Source organism: Elephas maximus, chromosome 10, assembly GCF_024166365.1.
Source record: "Elephas maximus indicus isolate mEleMax1 chromosome 10, mEleMax1 primary haplotype, whole genome shotgun sequence".
NCBI classification, from domain to species: domain Eukaryota; kingdom Metazoa; phylum Chordata; class Mammalia; order Proboscidea; family Elephantidae; genus Elephas; species Elephas maximus.
Genome location: NC_064828.1, coordinates 22,106,621 through 22,132,632, shown reverse-complemented (window position 1 = coordinate 22,132,632; position 26,012 = coordinate 22,106,621). Strand labels below are relative to the sequence as shown.

The following is a 26,012-nucleotide window of genomic DNA, read 5'->3' as shown; positions in this document are numbered from 1 at the left end:
GTCATTACACAGAGCCACCTTTCTGCCTGAGTTCTCAGGGCTGCATGTGAAAGGATTCTGTTAATTGCCAAAAATTGTGGGGTGCAGCTTGTCAACTGTGCCCCTCAGGAAGCTCCAGGGATCCCCACAACAACCCGGCCGGCCAACTGTTACCCTCCGTCTTCGTCTCTGTCCTCCTTTCATCTTCTCATAAAGGAGTTTCTTGTTCTAGGGTGGAGAGAAGAGAAAACACAAACGCAGAAAAGCATGGATCAAATTCGGTGAATGCCTATTATAAAAGCAATGCTTGGTGAGTCCCCTGGACATTTGCATATATGTATTTTGGGAGCAAAACTGGATGAAAAGAATGTCGTGTCAGAAAGCTAGGCCACAGGGGGAAAGCTGGTGGTTGTGTAGCTTTTAATAAAGTCTTCTCCAAAGCCCTGGGGCACACCAGTGTCATCGACAAGCCTATAAACAGGAAAATACGACATGCTAAACACAGGGGCACTGGAAGTCCATCTCCTCGCTTTGACCAGCTTTTGTCTAGAGCGAACAATTTTATCTCATTGTATTTTTGTATCTTGCTCCCTTTTTACAAACTGTACACGTTAATTGTTCTCTAGAGGACTGTCAGACTCTGAACACCAATCCTCCATGTCAACAAATGAGACATTCTGACTTCTGCAACCATTCCTTCTGTGGCTGAAGTCAGTGCCCCCAGTCGAGACAATCAGAAAACCATTTGGTCTATAACATTTTTAATAGAGTAAACCTTTTAAAAACTGCCAAAAAACTTCTTGGCAGAAAGGAAAGTTATGTTGGGGGGCGGGGCCGGAGGAGAGCTCCATTACCACAGTTTGTGTAAGGGTTTCCACATATTGCTGGATTTCAAACACACAGCGGACTTAAATGAGCTCTAGAATATCAGACACATGCTCGACAGATTTTCCCTTCTATTGATATTGTAAAAGACAGAGCGCTTAACCTGAAGGCAGAGTGGGAGAAGGGGAGCTGGGGGGCTTAGTTTGCACTGTTTTATTTGTTTGCATTTTTAATCAAAAGGGAAATAATGTATAACAGAGGTGAGTCATCTTACTCTAAATAAAATACCCTGATATTGATTAAAAAAAAAAAGGGGGGGGGACAACATTTTGGTAAGGAGCCAGTTTATACAATGCTTGTATCCTCTGAGCTGTCTGGTTATAAGAAAAATTTTTTGATGATAGATTTGGAGGTGAAAATGACAAATGCCAAGAATAAGCATCCTAATTTTCATGTTCATTAAAATCTACCCCACCCACAATTCCAATGTGTAGCTCTTGCCAACCTCAGCCATGTAGGGAGGCTGTGCCAGGGAGCAAAGAAGCTGCCACTGCCAAAGCTGCTCTTGGTCTGGCCACAGCCCCTCCCTCCTGCTCACTCGGGGAATATTAGAAGGGAGGAAAGGCAGATGTGCAGCTCATTTCCTTGAGGAATGAGGGTATGGTTGTGAGGCTCATTCCCTTCAGTCTGTAGCTGCCTTTTTGTAGATGAAACACCTCCTGATGCACAGAGAAGGTCCTGGGAGTCAGTGCCAAAGCTGGGTGGGGCAGTGTGTTGAGTCCAGAGGTATCTTTCTGTGCACCATCATGTTCAGCTGCCTACCCATTACCCATTGCCGTCAAGTCAATTCCGACTCATAATGACCCTACAGGACGGACTAGAACTGCCCCATATGGTTTCCAAGGCTGTAATCTTTACGGGAGCAGACTGCCACATCTCCTTCCTTTGGTGCAGCTGATGGGTTAGAACTAAACCTTTTGGTTAGCAGCCAAGTGCTTAACCACTGCACCACCAGGGCTCCCTGTTCAGCTGCCTAAGATGGACAAATAAATGATAGGCTGGGATGTCTGGGCACAGCCTTCCCTGTTTATGATAGACACAACCACACGTCCTGTTTTCGAATAGCATTTTTGCAGCAGTGAAAGAGGGTCCTTGCCCCTCGTTTCACCCATGGCTCAGGTTCTGACCATGATCAACTGCTTCAGTTTAAGTAAGAGACCTCAATGCAAAGATTTTGGAAAGGAAAAACATTTACTTTATGAGACATCTTTTTCCCAAGAGCATAACACTTGGCAACTGATGTGTGAAGGAGGGTAACCAACATAGCTAGTCTTTGGTTATAGCCACTCCATGCTCGGGGTGTATGGGCTGCCCAAAAGGCAATCAGTCCTAGATAGGACTAGATAAGGACTAGCTTGGGACCCCATTACAAGGGATAAGCCATGAAAAGACAAGGGGATTTATCTAGTCTTTAAAGAGTGCTGGTGTTGATGGTCTGGTTCAAATCCCAGCTCTGCCAATACTCAGGTCTGAGTGTTGGGCAGGCTCTTCAACCTCCCCAAACCTGCATTTTCTCAACTATAAAATGAGAATGATAGGGATGGGCCGATGAAAGGCGATAATTCATGGAAAATATCAAGCATAGTGCCTGACACATAGTATGTGCTTAATAAATATTAGTTGCTATTATTATTCATAGACGTCCTGGTGGTGCAGTGGCTAAGCACTCAGCTGCTAACTGAAAGGTCAGCAGTTCCAACCCACCAGCCACTCCAGGGAAGGAAGATGTGGCAGTCTGCTTCCGTAAAGATTTACAGCCTTGGAAACTCTATGGGGGCAGTTCTACTCTTCTACAGGGTAGTTTTGAGTCAGAAGTGACTTGACAGAAATGGGTTTGATTTTTATTATTATTCATCTTTGTATTCTCATCATCTAGCACAGGCTCTGGTAGGCACATAATCTGCATTTATTAAATGTGTCTTGATACATGAACAGAGACACAGGGAACAAGATGGACGGTGATATTTATAATCTATGCATCACTGCTGAAGACTCAGCTTAGGCAAATGTCAAAAACAAGGCAGCATTACATATTCGCAAATGAGGAATCAAGACCTTGTGTGCAGTTTGATTGTAGAAGGTAATTATTTTGTTAACGTAAAGGATGTTGTGGACAAGCTTGACGCTATCAGGCTATATAAACACTGCTGAAGGCTTGTGAGCCCAAGCTTAGAAAAGCAAAACATACTCAATTCACACTTCCACGTGAAGATCAAGCAAATCATGCTTTATGGCTAGGCGGTAATGGGAAAATAAACTAAGGAAACTTCAGTTTAAACAAACACATGATTACAGATAATAAAGGCTACGTAAACACTGTTTCTGACCATTGATCTCTAATAGTGTCTCCTTTTGCATAGAGTTCTAAATTCCAGTCTTAGCTCTGATGTAGACAATGAATGGGAACGACAGAGGAAAATCATTATTTACAGAAGGTAAGAATAAAGTATAGATATTGGGCTCTTATTGAAGGTCTAGAAGTGTGTGGAACCTGGTGAAAGACATCTGGAAAGGCTTTCAAAAAGAGGAGGAAAATTGGAAAGAGACAAGTCCCCATATCTCTCCTGCTCCTCACATTACCAAGCGGGCATTCCACCCTCACTCTGACTTTTTTTAGGCAGCCCTCTTGCTTCATTTTGCTCATTTCCAACAAGTTTAAACTTTACCAGTAGCCTTGAAAATGACTCCACAAACCAGCCTAACAGACCTGCTTACGAAGAGAAATAGAATAATGCATATTAAAAACCAGTTGCTGCCAAGTCAATTCTCACTCATGGCAACCCCAAGTGTGTCAGAGTAGAACTGTGCTCCATGGGGTTTTCAATGGCTAATTTTTTGGAATTAGATCACCAGGCCTTTGGGTAGTAGCAGATTTCCAAGGTGCCTTTGCGTGAACTCGAATCTCCAACCTTTTGGTTAGCAGCCAAGTACATTAATCATTTGTACCACCTGGGGGCTCCAATGCATATTAGAAAAAGTAAAACTAACTTAGGCGGTGGTGTTCCTTTGTTGTTTTAAGATGGGAAACTTGTGCGTGTCGAAGGCAGAGTGAACTGACTCAGTGCAATGTTGATGCAAGATGCCCAGAAAATGAAAGTGGTCATTAATGAGGAGGGACATCTTGCTCTAAAACATCACAAAAGGAAGACAGGTAGTTTAGGCTTGAGACTTCAGTATTCTCAGCAAAATAGGAAGCAAGGTCATCTGCCAGTCATGAGCTGAAAAGGGACAGAGAGCTTTGGCAGGGCTTATGTAGTTTGGAGTATCTGCTCATCTACTTATTCATCCGCTCATTCCAGAGATGTATTGAACACTTACTATTATCTGTGAATTAACACTCCAAAGTATTTTCCCACTTTGCCCACATAGCTTCACCATGTGGAACAGAGATATATCCCCATGCAATTTTGATCTTCTTTGGCTCATTCTTCCCACACGTTAGAATCTTATTGAATCCCAACTCTGTCAACCAGCGCTATCCCTTTCAACTTCATGTCATCCTCTGAGAACCTAATAAGTACCTGCTCTATGTTTTTATTATAAACATGGGTAAAATGTGGAGTTAGATAGCGCTAAGACATGCGGATAAAACATGAAACCGCCCTCCTTGTGGATGTAGACTCTGTTGACAAACTCCCTTTTGGTGGTGTTCTATCACTTGGGCTGTATCTCTCCACCTTTCCCAATAGGAGATCATGAGAGTTCTTGTCAAATACTTTGGTGAAGTACAAGTGCACCGTGCTCACTTCATTCCCTCATCAAGCTGGCAAGTAAATTAATAACTTCGGCAAATAAAAGAACACAATTAGATTGACAAGATTTGTTTTTAGCAAACCTATGCCAAATGGTCATAATTTCTCTTTCCAAGTGTTAAGTGTTGATAAACAACCCTTCAAACGACAGCCACAGATTCTTGCCTAGGACAGAGAGCAAGGTCAGTACTACACATTTTGCAAGTTTTCTTCTCTTTTTGTAAAGTAGAATTATGTCTGTTTCTAAACTTCTGGTATTTCTTTCCTTGATTCTGCAGCGATCGCCTCCCTTGGTCTAGAGATCAAATTTGCAAATTTTCTCAGTAACCTTTTTAAAAAAAATCATAGTTTTGGATAAAATCCGGTAAGAGTTACATGAGACACTGGTGAGACTTTAGACTATGTTATGATACAGGCTGTGGAGTAGACCAGAGTAGAAGCCTCTGGAGACTGTAGCTGATGAGGTTGGTCCAGATTGCTGTCTAGATGCCCAAGAGTGGTTTGGAATGGCAATGACTTGAAGTGCCTCTTGGCCAGAGATTTCTGAAAAATCAGCTTCTAAATAATTTTTCTTCAGTCCCTCACCCATATTGCTCATCTCTGCCATCAGTACCTTCAGCACGCCAGAGTGTAAAATCTACTGGGAATTAAGATTGGACTTACCCACTTGCCCAGGCCTGGATAGTCATGCTCCGGATCAAAGAGATGCTGCCGCAACTGGAATTCTCGACTGAACTCAGCTGTGTCAGGGGTGTTTTCTAGACATCCATCATCATCTACTGCAAACAGCCAAAGGTTTTTGAGGAATGGCCAGGGCATTTATCTTTATCATAAGAGTTAATTTATTTAAAGAAACTAGACACCCAAAAGTCAGACTCCATTCATATCACCTGCTCTCACTGACTTTCTCTCTGGATCTGGTCTCCTTGTTGGATGGGACTGCTCATCCCAACCTCTCACTTCTCCTCCTACCTGTGGCAGATGCCGGCTGGCTGTTTACCAAACCCATTTCCCCTTCCTCCTCAACACACAGCTAGACTAATTTCCCAGCCTTGCTTTGCAATGAGGTGGCGTCATATGTCTGAGTTTGGGCCAATAAAAAGTGGTCAGAAGTGATGTACTTGATTTCCAGACCTGGCCCATAAAAACTTCCCCGTGATCCTCTACTGCCCACCCTCTGGCCCCATCTGCTGGTCTGCTTGCTTAATGTTGCTGACCAGGGCAACTGCGGAAGCCAAGTGTGGAGATGGCAGCCTGGGTTCCGGTAGGATCTGAACCTTCCACCCCCACCTCACCCACCTCTGGCAGGACTTCACACAAGTGAGAAATATACTTCCCCTGTGTTAAGCCACTAAGTTTTTTTTGTCTGTTTTAACATCAAATATTTCTTTCCAGCCTACATGTCTCACTGTTTTCTCTTGGGTGTTGTGAGCTCTTTAGAAACAACTTCAGCTTGTCAGAGAAAGTACATTATACAACAAGTACAATAACAATCACTAGGCAGTACTTGACATTGTGTGTTATAGTGGTAATGGGGTAAACTTTGGAGTCAGACAGACCAGGGCTCAAGGCTCAAATCCCAGCTTGTAAGTAATAGATAGGCTTCATTCCTTGGGAAAGTTAACTTAGCCTCTCCACGTCCATTTCTTCACCAGTGAAACGGGAATAATAAAAAAAACTTACCTTACAGGGCTGTTGTGAACATTAGAAGTGATCATACACAGAGCACTTAGCACATAGTAGGGTCTCAACATGTTGTAGCTTATTTCTGGCTCCCTTTAAATGCCAGTTTGTACTAGGACTGGTCTTTGAAATAAAACATGCTCTCCACTGAAATCCAAGAAAGAAGTTTATCCCTTTTGGCTGCTGCTTTTTTCTAAGCCCTACAGTTACTAGGCACAATGCTTTAGAGATGAGTCATTTTCTCCATCTCTATTGTGTCTTGTTGTTGTTGTTGTGTGCTGTGAGTCTATTCCGACTCATAGTGACCCCACAGGACAGAGTAGAACTGCCCCACAGGGCTTCCTAGGCTGTAATCATTAAAGAAGTAGGCTGCCACATCTTTCTCCCTCAGAGCAGCTGGTGAGCTCAAACTGCCAACCTTTTGGTTCACAGCTGAGCGCTTTAATAATCACTGCACCACCGGGGTTTCTTAGGTTAAGATTACTACAGCTTATTTGGAAAAAGGTAACCTCAGAAGATCAGTAATGACCCCAGATTGAGAGCTCAACTAGTTAAAAAAAAAAAAAAAATTCCATAGCCTCATTTTCAGTTGTCTCTGTTTTATTTGCTAGGAGTTTTACTCGTGTATCAGGGCCCTAGTTCTGATAATAACATGCCTGTGCCTTAGTCTCCTGTCAGTAAAATGAAATAATTAGACAACAGCGGAAAAAAAAAAAAAAAAAAAAAGAGGTGGGGGAGTGTGAATTTCATCCAGGGCTAGGGGAAGGAAATAGCTCCCTTTTCAAAAAGGTAACAAGGCATCAAAATAAATCCTGAAAAGGGTCTATCTACAGTTGACCAGGTAGTCTAGTCTCTTGAGACAGTTCAAAGACTTCGAGCAGCAACTTTAAACATCCACAGTCTCTCAGCTCTTAGCCCTAAGTACAAAGCTAGTGTGGAAGTCACTAGCATTTTGAACAAATCCCTAATGTGGCTTTAAAGTGTGTCCCCACTTTCACTGAGCTATTTAAGTTCTTCATCTACAGCAATTAACATGTAGAAAAGGAAAACCCAACGGAGAGAGTTCAGGGACAGCCTGCATATGGCAGCTTTACAATAGTTGCATAATTGCTTCTCAAGTGCTTTCGAGTGGGCCCAGACTGAGATGTAGAGATAAAGCCCTGTTCAAGTAATTTCTTATAAATTTACTAAATTTAGCAAGCGATTTCCTTTTCAGAATGCAAACTGTGGTAGAACAAAGATTGAGAAATATGTTAGCTTAATGGAAGAATACCAAAGGAAATGGCAGACAACATGTGAGAAAACAGGACCCCAGGGCTGGGATTTTATCCAACTACATCAGCCATCTTGATTGCTCTCCCAGCATCCCCTAAGTGCACAGTATGTAGTGTATGATTACATAGTAATCTGTTTGAGATATATAGATATGTTTCTTGTTTTTACATGGTATGTTGACCTCAAGTTGACTCTGGCTCATGGCAACTCCCTATGTGTCAGCAGAGAAGGATTATCCAACAGGAAAAGGTAAACACATTTTTTCACCACAACGAAGATTCCGCTTCTAGGTATGGCTGGTAGCTTGTCTCTCTCCCAACCCTACAGCACCTTCCTACAGTATCAAAGCCTTTTTTCAAATTTACAGTCTCTGAAAAGGGCAAATGACCCAGTAAGCAACGTGAGCACAGGCTTACTTGTATTTACTAATCTGTACTGAACAATTTCACATGGGCTTCACCACATCAGAAATCTTTGATGTGGTGAAACTCATGTGGAATTGTTCACTACAGACGATCTGGTAAACAAGTTAAGCTCAGTGCTTACCTTGCCTATTGGGTAATCTGTCCTTGTGTGTCACAGTAGAACTCTGTATCATAGGGTTTTCAACGGCTAATTTTCCTAAAGTAAATGGCTAAGGCTGTCTTCCAAGGTGCCTCTGTGTGGACTTGAACTTCCAGCCTTTGGGTAAGCAGCCTAGTATCTAACCATCTGCAAAACCCAGGGATAGGTGTGGGGTAAGGCCTGAGAACATGCATTTCCCCGTTCCTAAATAATGCCGATACCGCTGGTCTTGGGACCACACTTTAAGAACCATCGTAGTACGCTGTGTCTAATCAATTTAACCAGGTCCCCAAGGAAACTGTTGCTCTTTAGACTCTGAGCAGTTCTTTCCTCTTACTCATTCAAAAGCCTACAATCAAGTATGTAAGATGTGGCTGAAGTGATGGAGCTGCACAGTGATTTACATTTTCCTACAGCCCTGTGCCAGCAGTCCCTCTTGGCTTGGCCACGTCCGACAATTTTGGTTGTTCTGTCCCAAGAAGGAGGCTCTAGGACCCACGGAAAATACAGGCCCTACCTTAAACTACAGGAGGAACACTGTCTTTCAGAGAGAGCCTACACTGTGTTCAAGAAAAACTGAGGGGCCAGGACTGTTGCAAATGGCAGACTAAGGCAGTACGTCATGATGGTTGAACGCAGAGTCCTGAATCACACAGACCTGGGTTTGAGTCTTGGCCCAGCTCACTGATACGTGGATAGCCTTGGGCAAGTTACTCTCCAAGCTTCAGTTTCCTTATTATACGTAAAATGGGGGTGATAAATACCAACTTGTATTATTATTGGGCTTGGGGGAAAAGATTACTCTGGTGCTAGAAGTTAACACAAGCCCAACAGAACCAAAAAGAAACCCTCGCCCATTGCCGTTGAGTCAATTCAGACTCATAGTGACCCTATAGGACAGAGTAGAACTGTTCCATAGGGTTTCCAAGGCTGTAATCTTTATAGAAGTAGACTACCACATCTTCCTCCTGAGGAGCCACTGGTGGGTTTGAACAGCTGGCCTTGTGGTTAGCAGCCAAGCACTTAACCACTGCAACACCAGGGCCCCTTAGCCAAACAGAAAAAAGAAAACAGAAATCCATTGCCGTCGAGTCGATTTCAACTCATAGCAACCCTATAAGACAGATTAGAACTGCCCCATAGGGTTTCCAAGGAGCCATTGGTAGATTTGAACTACCAACCTTGTCGTTAGCAGCTGTAACTCTTAACCACTGCTCCATTATTTACTAGTGGCAAAGGAACTTTAGCTAATTATAATCAGGACGAAATTTATTCAGTGTGATAGGTACTGTACTAAGTCCTTTACATGGATAGTTTCATTTAATTCCCGTAACAATCCCCATTTTGCAAATGAGACACCCCAAGTACAATGGTTCAAGGTCACATAACTTGATGTTGGGTTTGAATCCAGGTAGTCTGAGTCTGGAACTCTAATGGCTCAGTGGTTAGGAGCTCAGCTGCTAACCAAAAGGTCAGCAGTTTGAATTCACCAGCTGCTCCTTGGAAACTATGGAGCAGTTCTACTCTGTCCTATAGAGTTGCTATGAGTCGGAATTGACTCGACTGCAATGGGTTTGGTTTTTTGGTTTTTAGTCTGAGTCTAGAGACACTACTCTCACCCATCAAGGTAAGCTGCTGAAAGCCCAACATAAGTGTAGCCCACCTACCATCCACTTTGGTATCAGGGGTAAGAAGGGGAGAAAATGAGAGGGACACATGAGTACAGGCAGTCCCTGGGTTACCAAGGAAATCCATTCCTAACTGTGTCTTTAAGTCAAATTTGTAGGTAAGTCGGAACAGGTCCATCCAGTTCTTATTTAGCCTACTTTAGTGCAAGAAAAGGCTTGAAGACTTTTCAATAAGTTAAAAGCTGCTGATGCAGTAAGTGAAGGTAATCATGATCAAGGCTTTGTTGTGAGTAGGAGTTGGCTCAATCCTTTCAAAGTGAGGGCGAATTTACATAACATTAAAGGGCAAGTAGGAGTTACGTTAGTAACCCCAGGAGTGCCTATAGTATGGAAAGTTTCAACCTTCTTCTTAACCAATCTCTTACCTCTCTGGACCCCCTCTCTCCCACTCCACCCCCCTTCAAATAAACATTTTAAGCAGGTAGTAACTGGATGTGACAGAGTTGAAATGTTGATTGTTAAGAGAAGTGAGGAAAATAAAAGGACATGGATAACGTACAGACTAAATAACTGCTTCCAAAGGCAACAGCTGTATTGCAGAAGAGTTGGAAAAAAAAAAAAATCTTCTCCCTTTTTATTAAAAAAGTAGCAAATGCAAAACAAGAGCATCAATTCCAAAAGAGGGAAAGAGATGGAAGGTAAAACCTTGGCAAGTGAGTCCAACATGGGTTTATCTGAACACCAGAACTCACACAAGGGCTCTGGAATGAATTTCCCTTTCTCATCCACTTGCAAATACATAGGAGCTCATCCAAATAGAAATTATACTTCTTGGAATATTAGTAGCTGATGCTGGAATTTCTAATTTCCTCCCAAACCTCTATCTTCCATGGGAACCCAAGGGCTTGTCCATTACCTGTTTTTCCAACGGGACAGGGATTTGGAGGATCTGGGTAGCCCTGATCCTCACTGAAGTCCTTAGGAATGTTGTCACCAGTCAACTCCGCCACGATGTTGGGAATGTTGCCAAAAGGGCCCAAGTGCTGCAGACCTTCATGAGCGCCACCTGCCAGGAAATCAGAAGTAGTTCATTTCACTTAAATTCACTTAAGCTCATGTTTATTCAGATGCACCATAAAGGCAAAGCATCTTCTTCTATGCTGTGGAGAGAGGAAAAATGAATGGAACAGACCCTGCCCTCCAAGGATTAAAAAATTTAGTTGGAGAAACAGAAACATACTGTACATATATTTCCACACAAGGCAAATTGTATACATGCTATAATAGACAGGAGACTCTGGTCGTGTAGTGGTTCAGTTCTACGGCTGCTAACCAAAAGGTCAGCAGTTCGAATCCACCAGGCGCTCCTTGGAAACTCTATGGGGCAGTTCTACTCTGTCCTATAGGGTCACTATGAGTCGGAATCGACTCGATGGCAATGGGTTTGGTTTGGTTATAATAGACAAGTTAACACTGCATTATGGAGGCATAGGAATGAGAGTTTCAGTTGGCTGTGGCATGGGGAAGGCTTCTTGGATGAGCTGGAACTTGAACTGCATAGTCACAGATAGGTAGGCTGTGGAAACTGGACATGAAGTTGGGGATGGGCACTAGAAAGGCAGGTAACTGCCATCCAGACACAAGAACAGGCCGAAATAAAACAACAAAAGTGATAAAGAAAATAATACACCTGATATCTCGCCATTCTAGCTCAACCACTTGAAATCTGGTGAGTTCCTTCAATCCTTTCTTCTTGGCATGTCTTTTCACATATACAGTTTTATTCTGTTTTTCACTTAACACTAAAGCATTAGCATCTTTCCATGTGGCTGCATGTTCTGTATTCCCATAATGATAAATGGCTATGCCGTGGTGGTGCAGTGGTTAAGAGCTCAGGCTGCTAACCAAAAGGATTGCAGTTTGAATCCACCAGCTACTACTTGTAAACCCTTACAGGGCGGTTCTACTCTGTCCTATAGGGTCACTGTGAGTCTGAATCAACTCGACAGCAAGGACAATGGGTTTATGCATTTTTTTATCTAGTGGTTTTCTATCCATTTTTTTTTTCCATAACATATTAACCATTCCCCTATTGTGGGACATTTTGTGTTTCCCAATTTGCTCTAAGGCATTTAATTTTTTCCATATTTTGGATTGGTTTTCCTCAGAATAGATTCCCAGAAGTGAAATTACTGGGTCAAAGGCTATAAACATTTTTATGGCTCTTAATATTATATTGCCAAATTGCTTTCCAAAAAGCTTACGCCAATTTATAAAATTTCAACAACAAAATATGAGAATACCACTTTTACATCTTCGCCAGCACTGGGTTTTGTTTAAAACTTTTTTTTTTTTTTTTTAATATTCTTTGCTAATTTAAGAGGCTTTAAAATTTAGTTTTATTTTGAATGTCTTTGATTACCAGCTTGGTCAAATATTTTTCAATGTGCTTATTTTCTAGTTTTCATTCCTTTTTTGTGAATTGTCTTCATGCTTTTGGAATTTCAGTGTTTCTCTTATCAATTTGAAGGCATGTTTTACATGATAAAGATATTAGGCCTCCTTTGGCTGTCACATTTTCTGCAAATATTTTAGTATGTTGTCTGAATTCTGGTTATGATTATATTTTGCTAACATAAGTTTTTAATATTTATGTAGTCAAATTTGTTATTGTTATTTGCCCTTGTGATTTCTTCTTGTCCTTCTTAGCTTACAAAGTTTTTGTCCCTTCAGCAGTACAATCAACATTTGGATATTTCTGTTAGTTTTACTTTTTTTAGACTAACTCTTTAAACCATATGCTACTTGCTTTGTTGTTGTTAACTGCTGCTGAGTTGATGTCAACTCATGGTGACCTTATGTACAACAGAAAGAAATGTTGCTGGCCCTGGGTCATGCTCACATTCTCCGTCATGTTCGAGTCCATCATTGCAGCTGTTGTGCCAATCCATCTCACCAAGGGTCTCCTTAGCCCTCACTAGCCCTCTACTACACCAAACACGATGTCCTCCTCCAGTGAATGGTCCCTCCTGATACAAGTTGGACAATGTTCTGTTGGGATCAACAAGGTTTTCATTGGCTAATTTTTGGAAGTAGATCTCCAGTCTTAGTCTGGAAGCCCTGCTGAAACCTGTCCATCATGAGTAACCCTGCTGGTATTTGAAATATTGATGGCATAGCTTCCAGCATCACAGTGATACCCAGGCCAACAGAGTATGACAAACTGTCAAATGGGTGATGGCTATTGATGTGGAATAGTTCACCAATAATCCCACTGGCATTTGTTAAATGAGCCTGTCCTTCCCCACTGATTTCATTCCTTCAACAAATATTTCAATCACTCATGCATACCAAAAGCCTCTCTGAGCACCAAGGCAAAGCGGTGAACAAGAACCATTGACGTTGTGTAACTTCTTTTACTTGTATACACAAAAGTGAAACATTTCCTGGAACAGATTCATGTTTATCAACAGTCGGAATCGACTCGACGGCAACAGATTTTTTTTTTTTTTTTTTATTGAGACCCAGAGGCCTCACTCTCACACCTCCCTTAATGCACAGCCACCCTGATTATGGACCTATACACGGAGGCCAAATAAAATCAAAATATGCCTTGGTGTACAAGAAATCAGAACTATTTCAGGCTAAAATGACTCTGTGCTTCCACCTCCATTGGCAAAATGGTCTTGTCAATATTATTGTTATGTGCCATCAAGTCGATGTCTGACTCACGGCAACCCCGTGTGACAGAGTAGAACTGCCCCATAGGGTTTTCTAGGCTGTAATCTTTATGCAGAGGAGCCCTGGTGGTGTACTGGTTGAAGGACTTGGCTGCAATGCAAAAGGTCGGTGGTTCGAACCCACCAGCCACTCCACAGGAGAAAGATGTGGCAGCCTGCTTCTGTAAAGATTTACAGCCTTGGAAACCCTATGGGGCAGTTCTACTCTGTTTTATAGGGTTGCTATGAGTCGGAATTGACTTGATGGCAGTGGATTCTTGGTTTTGGAATCTTTACACAGAGCTACTGGGTGAGTCAAACCTCCAAGCTTTCGGTTAGCATCCAAGCACTTAACCAAGCACCACCAAGGCTCCTTGGTCTTGCCAATAGGGCCATATTATTTTAAGTCTAGTCGGATGAGGCTCCTGTCTTGCCTGGATGGGTACTGCCAATGTGTGCCTCTGAGGCTTGCTTTTTTTTTGTTTGTTAAACCAGCTTCCCTTTGGATTGACTTTTTTTTTTTTTTTTTTACCTCAGGCAATGTCAATATACTCAGTAGGATCATGGCTAGATCTTAATATCCTGGGAATCATATTATCTCTTTGAGGTGACTTTACATTATCCTGTCTTCATTTATTGTATCTGATGAAAGTTTAGCCTTAAAAAGACAACCTTATTCCCTTTAATTCCAAATTCCTACAGCCCCCAAATGTAGATGCTACCAAGTGGCTGAGTTGCTTTGCTTATATATTTATATTGTATTTTATTGTTTTGTGAAGAGAGAGGATAGACTGAAAAATGTCTGCATTTTAAAAATGGCATTTCTTTTGTGCTCTGCCGTACAATTATTTTTGTAATTTTTCCATGTGAATATTTAAAATAAGATGTATTTTTATATAGCCCACAAACTTCTAAATGTAGCTAACTATCCTACATTAGCTTTGTTGTTTTATGTCCTTATTCATATTTTATGCATTTGAATTCTCAGTCTGATGGTTATATGTTAAAATGCACTAAAAAGCTAAACTCATTGCTGTCAAGTTGATTCCAACCCGAAGCAACTGTATAGGACAGAGGAGAACTGCCCCGTAGGGTTTCCAAGGCTGAAATTCTTACAGAAGCAGACTGCTTCATCTTTCTCCTACGGAGCAGCTGGTGGGTTCAAACTGCTGACCTCTTGGTTAGAGCTAAGCACTTAACAACTATACCACCAGCACTCCTTAAAATCTGTTACTACCAACAAATGTCTGTATGTCTCTAATTTGTTTTTGCTTTACTCCTTGCTATGCTATGCTGTATGCTGTGCTATTTGGCATGTCCAAAGGTATAAATTCTTCATTTTTAATTGTATCATTAATTGGCTGTTAAGTAACATAAATTGGTGGGTAACATAAATAAACTGAAAAATCAAATTTTGATTCATATTTCTTCCATTAGCATTGCCACTTCCATTCCTTTGATTTGTGTTTGATTGGCAAATCCTTGATCATCCTTTCATTTTTAACCTTTCTGCATATTTCTGATAGTTTGTCTAATTCATACTGGGGTGGCTGCTTCCAGAGACATTCTGGGGATTCACATTTAGTACCCCACATTAACCCAAGACTGGGAAAGGTAAGACAGGTTTATCAATACATTTGATGCTGATATATTTGAAGCTCAGTACAGTCTTGGCACTTTGGCCACCACTGTGCTTGCTATAGGGCATGCTCTCTGGTGTGTCAATACATGTCTCAACTTTTGAAAGTTGTGCCAGGAATTATCCAACTTGGCTCAAGGGAGAATGCATGTGTTAACGCTCCATTAGTAATTAACGAAGGAAGCAAACACAGTTTCCCTTACAGAAGCCCTGCCAAGGCTCTATTTACCTCTGTGCACCAGGGCTATTATACTGAATGTAGCACTTGTTCGGAAGCAACAGATGTTTAGCACCAGGTAGCTCCATTATAACACAGACTCCTTGAAAACCACTTTTACTGACATCAAATTAAGAAATGCTCATTGTGGAAAACATGTAGAAGTAAAAAATGCTATCTTTTGCTCTCCAGGAGCTTGTAACTACATACAGATAATAACTTGAAAATAATATAGCTGAGTAGACAAACAGATGCTAGCTATCTAGTTCATTCTAATGTTTAGCTTATGCTGATCTATTAGACCTAGAGCCAAGTCTACCAAAATGTCCTGGTGCTGTGGATGCTATTAGGTCCATTAGTCCCAGTCTCCTTAATCATCTTACATTAACTGCACTAACAAGCAAACACACATTAAAAAATCATCAATTATTAAGTCAATTAAAAATATTTATTGAGATGGTAGCCATTAGTCACATGTGACTATTGAGAACTTGACATGTCCAAATTGAGCTGGAGCCCCAGTAGTGTGGTAGTTAAGAGTTATGGCTGCTAACCAAAAGGTTGGCAGCTCGAATCCACCAGCCACTCCTTGGAAACCCTATGGGGCAGTTCTACTTTGTTCTATAGGGTCGCTAGGAGTCAGAATTAACTCGATGGCAATGGGTTTTTTTTTAATAAGTTGAAAATACACACTGGGTTTTGAAGATGTGCAAAAAAAAAAAAACCCTGTAAAATAGCACATTAACAATTTTTTGTGTTGATTATATGTTAAATGACAATATTTTGGATATCTTGGTTTAAATAAAATGCTACTAAAATTTTGAAAGTATTCATGGGGGAAGTCAGCATAACTTGACCAAGGTAAATACAAACATTAAGAAGTACATGAGAAAAAGAGAGAATTTCAGTAAATGCTATACCATACACAATTTTGGAACAACAGTGAAAACAACCAAAAAATATGTGTGCGGTTACATGGAAGGTACGGATGCTTATATAAGTATAGAAAGGCATACTCCAGTAAACACGTGTGCACATATAGGTGTATCTGTGGGCATATGTATATATACATTTGTGTGTGCTGCATATATAAAAACTCGTTGCCATCGAGTCGATTCCAAACTCATCAAATGAGATACTCCTCTTTGATATATGCAGCCTAAAGTACTCGATTCATTCTCTGGGACAATTAAGGCATCTCTGATACTATGGATTCTTTTTTAAAAGGAGAGAGACTGCATCATTATAAATTTTCAGACTTTTGATCACCTTCACATTTCTTCACTGATTCTCTTCCCACCGGGTCAAGGTAGATATACATATAAATTTTAATTTTACAATGGGAGAGACTGACACACAGGGCAAATGAGAGTCAGTTAAAGAATTCATAATAAAAAATTTTACACTTAATGTTTTTCTAAAACCATTCCAACGATCAAGATAGTCTGTTAGAAAAAAAAATTTTTTTTAAATACTTATTCAGCACATTCTATATATTAAGATCTGGACCAGGCACTTGAAGGTCAATGAGGAACCACATAAATGTGGGTTTATAGTGCTCACAGAGATACAAAAGGCAACTAGCACTTACAGTGCAGACAGATGTAATGCACGTATAATGTAGATGGGTACGGCGGACGTCATAGGTGTTACAGAAGGTAAAATGTGAAAGGCAGAGTTCCTGCTCTCAGGGTGATTCACTCTAGTTGGTTATTCAAGACAAACACAATAAGCCAGTGGAAAATAACAGCGATACATTCATTATGGTAATTCATTGTAGTAGAGACTATAAATGATATAGGAATTCAGGAAACAAAGAAGCTTCCAGGAAAACCTCTAGGGAAAAGGTGACAGGTAAGCAGAATCCTGAAAAACAGGATTGATTTTACAGGTGACAAAAGGAAACACCACAAATGGCAGCATAGAGGTGGAAGTGAGCATGGGACGTGCGAGCATCAGTGACAAGCGTGGTTAGGGAAGAAGAGCTGGACGGGAGGGGAGAAGGCTAATGCTGAGCAGATTCATTAATATGGTAATAAATAGCCACAAAAAGTTTCTGGGCAGGGAATGGATGTCAAAATTGAAAGTTGTGTGGAATGTTAATTTTGCAACAGTATAGAGCCCTTGTTCCCACCTAGGGGTGTACATTAGGATCACTTGTGGAGCTTTTAAAAAATTCAGATGCTCCCACCCAGATCCACTGTATGAAAGTAACCTTCTGGAGACCATTGAACGAAGGTAAATCAGAGGGAAGTTTAAATGGTCTGTTATAAAGCTATTGCTGAAGCTCATGGTAAAGTGACAGGTATTGGGATTAGGGTGGCTGCAACATGAGTAGAAATCAGAGAGGCTTCACGTGGTGCAGAGAGATTAGTCAAGAGTTCATGAGGTTTCTGCTTGGACAACTGGATCTCCAAGTACAAAAGAATAAAGTTGGACCCATACTTCACACCATATACAAAAATTCATTCAAACTGGATCAATGACCTAAATATAAGAACTAAAACTATAAAATTCTTAGACAAAAACATAGAGGTATTGCTTCAGGATCTAGTTTTTGACAACGGATTCTTAGACACGACATCAAAAGCACGAGCAACAAAAGACAAAATAGGAAAATTGGACTTCACAAAAGAATTGTGCATCAAAGCACTTCATCAAGAAAGTAAGGAGGCAACATACAGAATTGGAGAAAGTATTTGGGGAACACATCAGATAAGGATCTAATATCCAGAACACATAAAGAACTCCTACAATTCAACAACAAAAAGGCAAAGTCAATTAAAAAATGAACAAAGGACTGAAATATACATTTCTTCAAAGAAGAAATAAGCACATGAAAAGAAGATCAATGGCATTAGGCATTAGAGAAATGCTAAGCAAAACCAAAATGAGATACCACTTCATACTTATTAAGATGGCTATTATCAGGAAAAAAGAAAATAAGTGTTGACATTTATTTGAACCCTCATCCATTGCTAGTGGGAATGAAAAAAATGGTGCAGCCCCTATGGAAACAGTTTAGTTGTTCCTTCTAAAGTTAAACGGAATTACCATATGAACCAGCAATTCCACTCCTAGGTACACATCAAAAAGACCTGAAAGCAGGGACTCAAACAGATACTTGTTTATCAATGTTCATTGCAGCATTATTCACGACAGCCAGAAAATGGAAACAGTCCAAGTGTCCATTAACAGATGGATTGTGATGGTTAATATTGTGTGTCAACTTGGCTGGGCCATGATTCTCAGTGTTTGTATGTGATCACTTCCATGACGGAATCTGCTGTGAGGAGCCAATCAGTTGAAAGGGATTTTTCCTTGGGGGTGTGGCCTGCATCCAAACATAAGCAGATGTTCTGGCCTTTTGTTCACTCTGGATCCTGTGGCTGCCTCCTGTTCATCTGACCTCTGGCTCTTGGGACTTATCTGCAGATGTTGGGATTCATTGATTTCGTAGCCTGAGAGTGGGAGCCCTGCCCTACGACCTGCCCATCTTGGGTTCCCCAGCCCCTGAGGTGAGGTGAATTGAGAGAAGCCTCTATACTGATCCATGGACTTGGGACATTCTAGCCTCTACAATCGAGTGAGCCATTTCCTTGATATAAATCTCTCTCTATATATATATCTATACACTTTACTGGTTTTGCTTCTCTAGAGAATCCAGCCTAAGACATGAATGGATAAATAAAATGTAGTATACAATGGAATATTATTCCCCTATAAAGACAAATGAAGTTCTAATATATGCTATAAGATGGATGAACCTTGAAAACATTACGCTGAGTAAAGTCAGACACAAAAGGACAAATACTGTATGATCCCACTTACATGAAACATCTAGACTAGGTGAATGCAGAGAGGCAAATGTTTATTAGTGGGTACCAGGGGCGGGTGGGAGGGGAAAACAGAGAATTATTGTCTAAGAGGAACTAAGTTTCTGTTTGAGATGACGAAAAATTTTGAAAATGGTTAGTGGTGATGGTTATATACTATAGTGAATATAATACAGTTACAATGGAATACAATCCAGTACACTTAAAAATGGTTAACATGGCAAGTGTTTAGTTATATATATTTTACCACGATTAAAAAAAAAAATCCATGATGTTTCCAAAGTCTAGAGGCCTGTTGCTTTGGGAAAATAACGCCATCGGTAAAGACAGCTTTGAAATTATTTCAGGCAATAATTAATCCTATCCTGTGATTGTTTTATTTATCTGTTTCCACCACAGTCACAGAACTCTACAAATGTTTCTAGAATAAATGGAAAATATTTAACGTTTGCCAAAAAAGTTTTAAGCCCAGTTTTGTTTATATAAACTTTGCTTTATGAAACAAAATGGGCACCACACAGCTCTTTCTTTCCAAGCTCTAGATATCAAATCATTGGTAGATTTCGTTTGTATTCTTATGGCAATGAAGTGTCAATCAGTTGTATTGCTTAGAAGCAATGGGAGGAGAGGGAGTGAGGGAGAAGGCAAGGGCACCTGAGTTGGTCTGATCTGAATCTGCACCCTTCGGTCTTGTCCTGGCTGCTGATGAACCCTCTGTAAAAGCCTGCCAAGGCTCTTTTCTATCCTGCCGCCCAGTTCCTCCCGCCCACAGTGGTGCTCATGACTGAGGTTCAAATATCCCATGCTCGAGCCCACCTCTGTGCTCTCACTTGTCGTTTTTCCTTTTGCCACCTGTAAAGATCGATTGATTCTGTTTTTCAGGATGTAACTCAGGTGCTATCTTCTCCATGGAGGTTTTCCTGGAAGGTTCCCTGTTTCCTGAATTCCTAAAGCATTCACAGTCTCTACCACAATAAATTGTACTGGGGAAGTTTCTCCAACAGCTGCCAACCACGTTCTGGCTCTCTTCCGCAGCTTGCATTCCAGTCCCCTTTCTTTGTGCTGCATTTTCCCTCCTCTGCCCATCCTTTTAATTTGGCATCTCAACTGGGTGGTTGCCCTTGTTGGTTTCAGTCTCTTCCTAGCCTCTGCTATCTGATCAGTCTCAGCTCCACGGTTTGCAACCCATGTGCTTGTCTGGACTCTATGCAACTCCCAGCAAGACTCCTGTCTTGGTTAGTGTTTTTATAACAGAAATACCACAAGTGGATGTCTTTAACAAACAGAAATTTTGTTTTTCTCACAGTTTATGGTACCAGCTCTAGGCGAAGGCTTTCTCTCTCTGACAGCTCTAGGGGAAGGTCCTGTCTCTTCAGCTTGTTTCCTGGCTCCTTGGAAATTTCCATGTGGCCTGGCACCAATCTTCACCGTCTCTGCTTGCTAGCTTGCTTGTTTAATCTCTTATATCTCAAAAAAGATTGATTTAAGATACACCCTACACTAATCGTATCTCATTAACGTAACAAAAAACCCATTCCCAAATAGGATTATAATCACAGACACAGGGCTTAGGATTTACAACACACAATTTGGGAGGACACTGTTCAATCCATAACAACTCCTGAGGACCACCAGGCTAGGTCCAGCTCCATCAACACTTGCTTTTCCAGAACAGCACACTAACTTTTCTGGTTCATCAAAAGCTCCTTTCAGTTTCAAACTCATTTTCCTGTCTTAGAGATTTTGAATATCAGTGGCCAGCTTCTGGTAAATGAAAATATGGAAATTGTATCCCTACTGACCCCAAAACTTTTACCTGGCTCCAGTCATGGGCTTTTCCTTGTATTGGCTGGGCTTTTTGCTTCCTTAGTTTTAAAGTAAATCTTGAGTATCACACTTTTTTTTTTTTTAATTTTTTGTTGTTGTTGTTGAGAATATACATAGCAAAACATACACCAATTCAACAGTTTCTACATGTACAATTCAGTGACATTGATTCCTTCTTCTAGTTGTGCGAGGATTCTCACCCTCCTTTTCTGAGCTGTTCATCCCCCATAAATATAAACTCACTGCCCGCTAAGGTTCCTATCAAATCTTTCCAGTTGCTGTTGTCAATTTGATCCCATTTAGGTAAATACTGAAAAAGCACAATGTTCAAGGTAGACATTCTTTACTAGTTAAGCTGAACTATCAATCACACCTTATCTTGTTGCTACTGGGCTCTCCTAAATGTAGTGCATAAAGAATAAAATATGAGTTAACTGAGGTTTCCAATTACAGTAATATCTCACTTAACCTATTTACTGGAGAATACGGTTTTCCATATGAGTACCCAGATCACTGAAGCATCCCCTTAGAGATCAATATTCATTTATTTAATCATTTTAAAGGAAAAAATTCACATAAATTTTAGCTAAATACTTTAAAAGGAAGCTTTGGAACATGACTTTGCCTCTTCTTGATAATATGGGACTATTATTGAGAATATCAACGACTACTCAGTTTTATAACAATGTCTCCTTAGAGTATTAAAGTGTATACAATGATATAACTATATTAAATGGCCCAGCTACTATGATTTTTAAAGTTTTGTCTCTTCCCTTCTTGTAAGCCATTACTCCTTATATTACATAAACCCCATTGCCACTGAGTTGATTCTGACTCATAGTGACCTATAGGACTGAGTAGAAGCACCCCACAGGGTTTCCAAGGCTTTAAGTCTTTACAGAAGCAGGCTGCTGCATCTTTCTCCCATGGAGTGGCTGGTAGGTTAGAACCACTGACCTTTTGGTTAGCAGCCAAGCACTTAACCTCTGTGCCACATACTTTTTGTATTGATGTCCTGTATATAAATTAATAAATTAAAAGTGGATCTGAGCTCTGGAAGTCCTTCTAATTTGCTTTACTGTGCATGTGAATCACTCAGGTGGGGGTCTTGTCAAAATGCAGATTCTGATTCAGTAAGGAGGGTGGGGGCCTGAGATTCTATGTTTCTAACAAGCTCCCAGGTAAACCACACTTTGAGTAGGAAGGGACTAGAAAATAAGAGAACCAGGCTTATTATACTTAATAAGAAATTACAGTAGAATGTAAAATAAGATTAAATTGCCTCAGAGAGACCCTGGGGCCATGATCTTGGCCCACAGACATCCGGGTGACAACAGTGCGGCTGCTGAGGGGCTAGAGGATAAAAGAACTGGAGCTACAGTTGAAGTCTGTTTGTTTAAGATTGTACTCTAAAGGGGTACTTACCTACATTTCACAAGAAGGGGACCCCACTGCATGCTTTCTCATCCACACTAATTCTGTGGGAATTGGGGATAAATACCTCCCTTAAAGGTATGCTAGCTTTCTCAAGGTACAAGCCATGTCCTACATGGAGTCCGATGCATCACACCTTGATGCAGGATCCCCTCCTGGCTATAGCTGCTGGGACAATGTTTACAGAGGGCTAAGGTTGGTCATCAACCAAGAAACTAAGTGGGGCCTGGGACCACCACCCCTCTTTTTTAAAATGTAATGGTTTCAATGTCCTCAAAGTGCTTTCACATCTTTATTAAGAACTTTCTAGCAAGGTCAGTGGGACAAGAATTTTACTTCATAATTTTAAGTAAGAAAGTGAATCCTGGAAGATCAGTACTTGGCAAAACCACTCAGTGAGTTGGTGCTATTTTGGAAACTTGGATCCCAGCAGTGTGTCCACTCCACAAGGACAGGGCCTTACAGAGCCCATTAACACCCTTTACCATGGGTTTCCGTCTTCCCAAGATTAGCTCTAGCTCCAGAGCTATAGTTGGTAGAATGGCCTCTCAGAATAATGAGGACCTTATTTCAAATGGTTAATGCGCATGGCTGTTAACCAAAAGGCTGGAGGTTTAAGTCTACCCAGAGGCCTGGCAACCTCCTTAAAAAAAAAAAAAAAAAAAAAAGCCATCGAAAATCATCTGGAGAACAGTTCTACCCTGACGGGTCACTATGAGTCGAAGTTAATGGCAACTGGTTTTCTTATTCAAACAAATTAACAAACCTCTCTTATATTTATTTTCTAGCTCCCTCTGAGGACCCACAGTGTCAATGCCCAGGGAGTCACACTCTCTCTGTAGCCAGGCACCTACAGGATGACTCTGAGATGGGAAGCCAACCGTTGTCCTCACTGCTGAGGTTCTTCGTGTCTGAGCGCCGGCCCCATGCCAAAGGTTTACAGCATCCAGACACAGCCCCTGCCCTGCAGACTCTGCCTCACAATTTGGTAACACCCTGACAAGCTTGCAGCCAGCAGAGTCTCATCCATGGGCCCCTCGCCCCTGCCACCCCATGCTGGGGCTCTCCATAGAACCATACAACCTGGCATTGGCACCAGGCAATGAAGAATTCTGGTGAGGTAGTCTGGTGCCAAAGAAGCCAGTCACCCACCTCATAAAAAGCGAGTTCCGTGAGGGGAGCCTGGCAGGGAGTGGGCACAGCCTCCTGAATGTGCCATTCAGCCAAAGGGGAAAGGCTCCAGCAGTTTTCACTTATGTTACCACAAGCTGCAGATGCTAAAAATACACTGCGGTCTCATCCTTCATTTCTCCAGCAAGTCTCAATACATTATTTATAAAGCAATGGCCAGTCTGTCTTTTGTTAACAGTCTGGGAGACTGAAGCATTCAGATAGGTTATTCAGGCTGATGTCTGTTCTCCTTTGGTTCTTTCCTCAGACTCCTGAGAGGGAGCTGAAGGTGCAAGGGAAGAAGAGCACATGAAGAAATGAGGCAAGAAAAGTGGAGAGACAGAACAGGATCCTCCAGCAGGAGTCAGGAGGAGGGGAAAGTAAAGTAGAGCAGATGAAGTGACTGGCATCTCATCCAGAGGCCAGGTGTGAAAGGCAACGAGGCAGGATGCGGTCAGGGTGGGCACCAGGAGACCAAGAGGAGCCCCACCCAGTTACCACTGAGTTGACTCCAGATCATGGCAACCCCATGTGTGTCTGAGTAGAACTATGCTCCACAAGGCTTTTAATGCTGTGACCTTTCAGAAGTGGGTTGCCAGGACTTCCTGCCGAGGTGCCTGCCACCGTTCAGTGAGCCCCTGAACCAGTTAACTGCTTGCAACACCCAGGGACTCCAATGTCCCAGGAAATCCTGAAGACCTTACTGAGGCATGTCTGACTTGCCCTGAAAGTTTTGTTTTGTCCACGACTTGAGGTAAACACACATTTGATAAAAAGTGCAATCACCTCCAAAGACTGGAAGACTAATCAGTTACTTTTTGCACAATCCAAGCCTTGTATATATCTTTCTTAGTATCTGCCTAGGCGGTTTCTTTGTACATTCTTGTCTTCGTTGAAACAGAGAAGACAGAAGCAAGGAGAAAGAGTTGGATAAAGACAAACAAATTAGCCCTTCTTAATGGAAAAAACATCTGAAAGAAATGGCCGACATAAAGGTGCGATTTTAAATTTTTAGATTCTTTTTTTAATATTCATGTGGCATAGTGGTTAAGAGCTGTGGCTGCTAATCAAAAGGTTAGCATTTCGAAGCCACCAGGCACTCCTTGGAAACTCTATGGGGCAGTTCTACTCTGTGAGTAGAGTCGGAATCGACTTGATGGCAAAGGGTTTGGTTTGGTTTTGATTTTAACATCCATGTTTTTGCTTCCTTCAACCCAAATAATTTAAGCTGGCTGAAAGGAAGAAATGAAAAGAATTAAAAATAATTTCTGTACATGTCCCTCCTCAAAATTAATTTTGTGTATTAGGATTTTGTTGCTGTTGTTGTTTTGCTTGATTCCTGGTGAGAAAGAAAAGCCCTAAGATTCAAACATATTTATAAAAAGCAACTAATTTTCATTTACAGAGGACTCACAATAAACAGTGTATCTTCTATAGAAAGAATCTTGACAGCTTCTTGTTGCTAGGGCCCCAGGTTCAAGTCCACATTCTGTCACACAGGTAAGTGATGCTGATCTCATCCCAAATCTCCTTTTGTAGCCTAGGGATAGCATCCTTGTAGGGGAGGATCAGTAAGCTATTGTATGTAAAATGATTAGCTCAGTGCCTGGCTTGTAGGGAGTACTCAATAAACGTTAGCTGTTTTTCTTGTTCAACTGACAGTTCCTAACAGCAGCAAAGTTGTTAGTTGCTGTCAAGTTGATTCTGACTCTTGGCAAGTGCGGAACAGAACTGCTCCATAGGGTTTTCAAGACTGTAACCTTTTGGAACCAGATTGTCAGGGTTGTCTTTCAAGGCACCATTGGGTGGGTTTGAACCATCAACCTTTCGGCCAGTGGTTGAGCACGTAACTATATCACCAGTGACTCCGGCAGAGTTAACAGAGCCCAAATTAAAGATGCTAACATTTTTCACTCTGGTGATCACACTCTATTTGAGGCAGTGAGCAACAAGAGACTCAAAACAACTGAGCGAACATCAGCGCCTTCTCAATTTAAAGAAAAATAAACTATTACTTTTGCTCATCTTGTTTTTGTCAGGGCAGGCCTCCTCCATCCCCACCCAGGTGGCTTAATCCCTTATCTCAAGGAATTAACAATCCAGTTATAGGGGACAAAGCAAGTCCGCATAAATACATATCTAACGTGAGTACCAGGTTAGTGAAAGAGGCCATGAACACTAAGATGTGTTTCAGAATGAAAAACGAGAATGTGATCATTTATACGTAGAGACGGATGTTATGGCCTCAGTTTCCCTCCTCCCGGCAGCAGAATCTAGTTTAAGCTATTTGGAATGGTGAAGGCTTATGCTACAATACCCACATTCTCTAAACCCATGACAAGTGTGAGCCCAAAGCACACAGCACCTGGTAGTTGAGGGAAACAAAGGAATGACAAGATCTAGG

At 41.3% G+C, this 26,012-nt stretch overlaps 1 protein-coding gene across 2 annotated transcripts in view; it reads right to left on the bottom strand.

Annotated features, from left to right (window-relative positions):
- The window catches only part of SCG5 (secretogranin V), an 88,923-nt gene that overhangs the window by 6,882 nt on the left and 56,029 nt on the right, over positions 1–26,012 (bottom strand). Inside the window, exons 3-5 of one of the 2 annotated variants that reach the window (XM_049898507.1) lie at positions 10,683–10,832; positions 5,280–5,395; positions 154–207 (exon numbers count right to left, since the gene is read on the bottom strand). In XM_049898507.1, the coding sequence (XP_049754464.1) occupies positions 154–207; positions 5,280–5,395; positions 10,683–10,832 (320 nt within the window). The remainder of the gene's footprint in view (positions 1–153; positions 208–5,279; positions 5,396–10,682; positions 10,833–26,012) is intronic. The other variant, XM_049898508.1, reaches the window with a different exon arrangement.